The sequence below is a fragment of the Oratosquilla oratoria genome, chromosome 3, assembly GCF_046742065.1.
Source record: "Oratosquilla oratoria isolate Oo_2021 chromosome 3, ASM4674206v1, whole genome shotgun sequence".
In the NCBI taxonomy this organism is placed as follows: Eukaryota; Metazoa; Arthropoda; class Malacostraca; order Stomatopoda; family Squillidae; genus Oratosquilla; species Oratosquilla oratoria.
Window position 1 is genome coordinate 30,053,052 of NC_134779.1, and position 1,648 is coordinate 30,054,699.

Consider the following 1,648-nt stretch of genomic DNA (forward strand, 5'->3'; position numbering starts at 1 on the left):
GCATAATCTTACTCAAGTATACCATCAGCACTTGGCCGACAGTAGAGGTCAGGTTTTTACACAACTGTCATTTCCCAGCCTTCAGCGAGGACGTCTCCTAGTTATTATCATGGAGTATGTACAGAGTACACACGCTTGTTTTTCTGCTAAGCACTGTGTTTACCAGTTTTGCGCACGTTGCTGAGAACTTGGCACATATTTTCATTTTCATCAATACATTCTTGTTTGATTTAGGCGCACATCACCACAGTAAGTCGTTCATAGCTTGGCCACGTCTGCGAAACACATCGGCACAGTTGCTCCTTTACGGGACGCTAATCATGAGCCATCTCGTAATAATCGTCGTACTCGTAGCCGAAGAGCTCGAAATCGACGCGATACTTGAAGAATAACTGGTCAACCTGAAAAAAGGAAATATTCTATCTTATTCTGTCCAGGAATATATCAACATGTCGGTATGAATGTGATCACATAAATGTGGTTTCTTTGTAACCAAGAGAATATCAGCTTGGACAGTATTTTGTTCCCTAAAGAATAACAAAGCAATAATGCTTGTTTACTATATTTCATGCACCTTCACATGATTGACTCTAGTTTGTAATGTTTTCCATACATTTATACCACTCGTTTTTCTAACACTCACCCTTTAGAGGTTTGACCATGATGATAATTTTGAATACATCTACAAAAGAATGCAGTTCTTAATGAGACTTATTAAGAGGGATAAGTCCATCGAAATTTGCTAACAAACTGATGTGGCGTTAAATCACTGCAAAACGTGAATGATATTCCCACCTGGCTTGACTTAGCCAGAATAAACATTCAAAGGTTTCTCGTCAGTTTCACTCAGCTGGTGAGAGCTGGTTCTTTTGACATAACCACCTAAACTTTCCACCAACTTCTCTGATAGCGTGAAAGTGTGCATGGTTGTCTACGACCCTGCAAGCGCGATCTTGCCTCTTTTTATGCTCGTGGGGTTTCGTGTGTTTAAGTTATATTGCCTGCTCGTAATGATATTGCCATGTTTATCAATTTAGCAAGAAACAAGAAAAAAATAAAACTTTAAGTGCTTATATACATGCAACAAAAACAAAAAACTTTGCAATAATGAGCAGATTAGATATAATATCCAGAATTTATCCCAAAGATTAACTAAATGCAACAAAGATTGATAAACATTAAATTGAAGAAGACACATAACATCAACATATCGGGGCAGAACCTCAACATCAACACGGACATAATGGCAAAAAACTGTAATACAACTAAATCGAAATACTTAGAATTTGTGTTAAATGGAAACTTTCAATCTGAGATAAACACACAATAAAATATGTGTGGAATTTTAGAGTTCCTTGGGGCTTCAGATGAAGAACCAAAGAGAGCGTAAGACCACTTCATGGGACAGTTCCTCTCCTAAGTTATCGGTCGATTTATACTTATGGTTCAAGTCATTCGAGAAATTTGCATATTTCCTGATAATGGTTGAGTTTGCAGATGAAATGTCGTAAGTATTATGTATTGTTATTTAAATATATTTCAAAATGAACTCTTGCGGTAATGCTCTGTTATTTTTTCCCCCCAGAGGAAGATAGTTGTCTGCGGAAACTGAAAGTTTGAACAAAAAAATTACCAGCACTTAGGTATA

The 1,648-nt window shown here is 37.1% G+C and overlaps 1 protein-coding gene across 1 annotated transcript in view; it reads right to left on the minus strand.

Moving 5' to 3' along the window:
* Positions 1-314: 314 nt before the first annotated feature.
* LOC143017433 (carbohydrate sulfotransferase 11-like) overlaps positions 315-1,648 on the minus strand; it is a 50,851-nt gene continuing 49,517 nt past the window's right edge. Inside the window, exon 7 of the mRNA XM_076172172.1 lies at positions 315-401. Coding sequence (XP_076028287.1) covers positions 315-401 — 87 coding nt within the window. The remainder of the gene's footprint in view (positions 402-1,648) is intronic.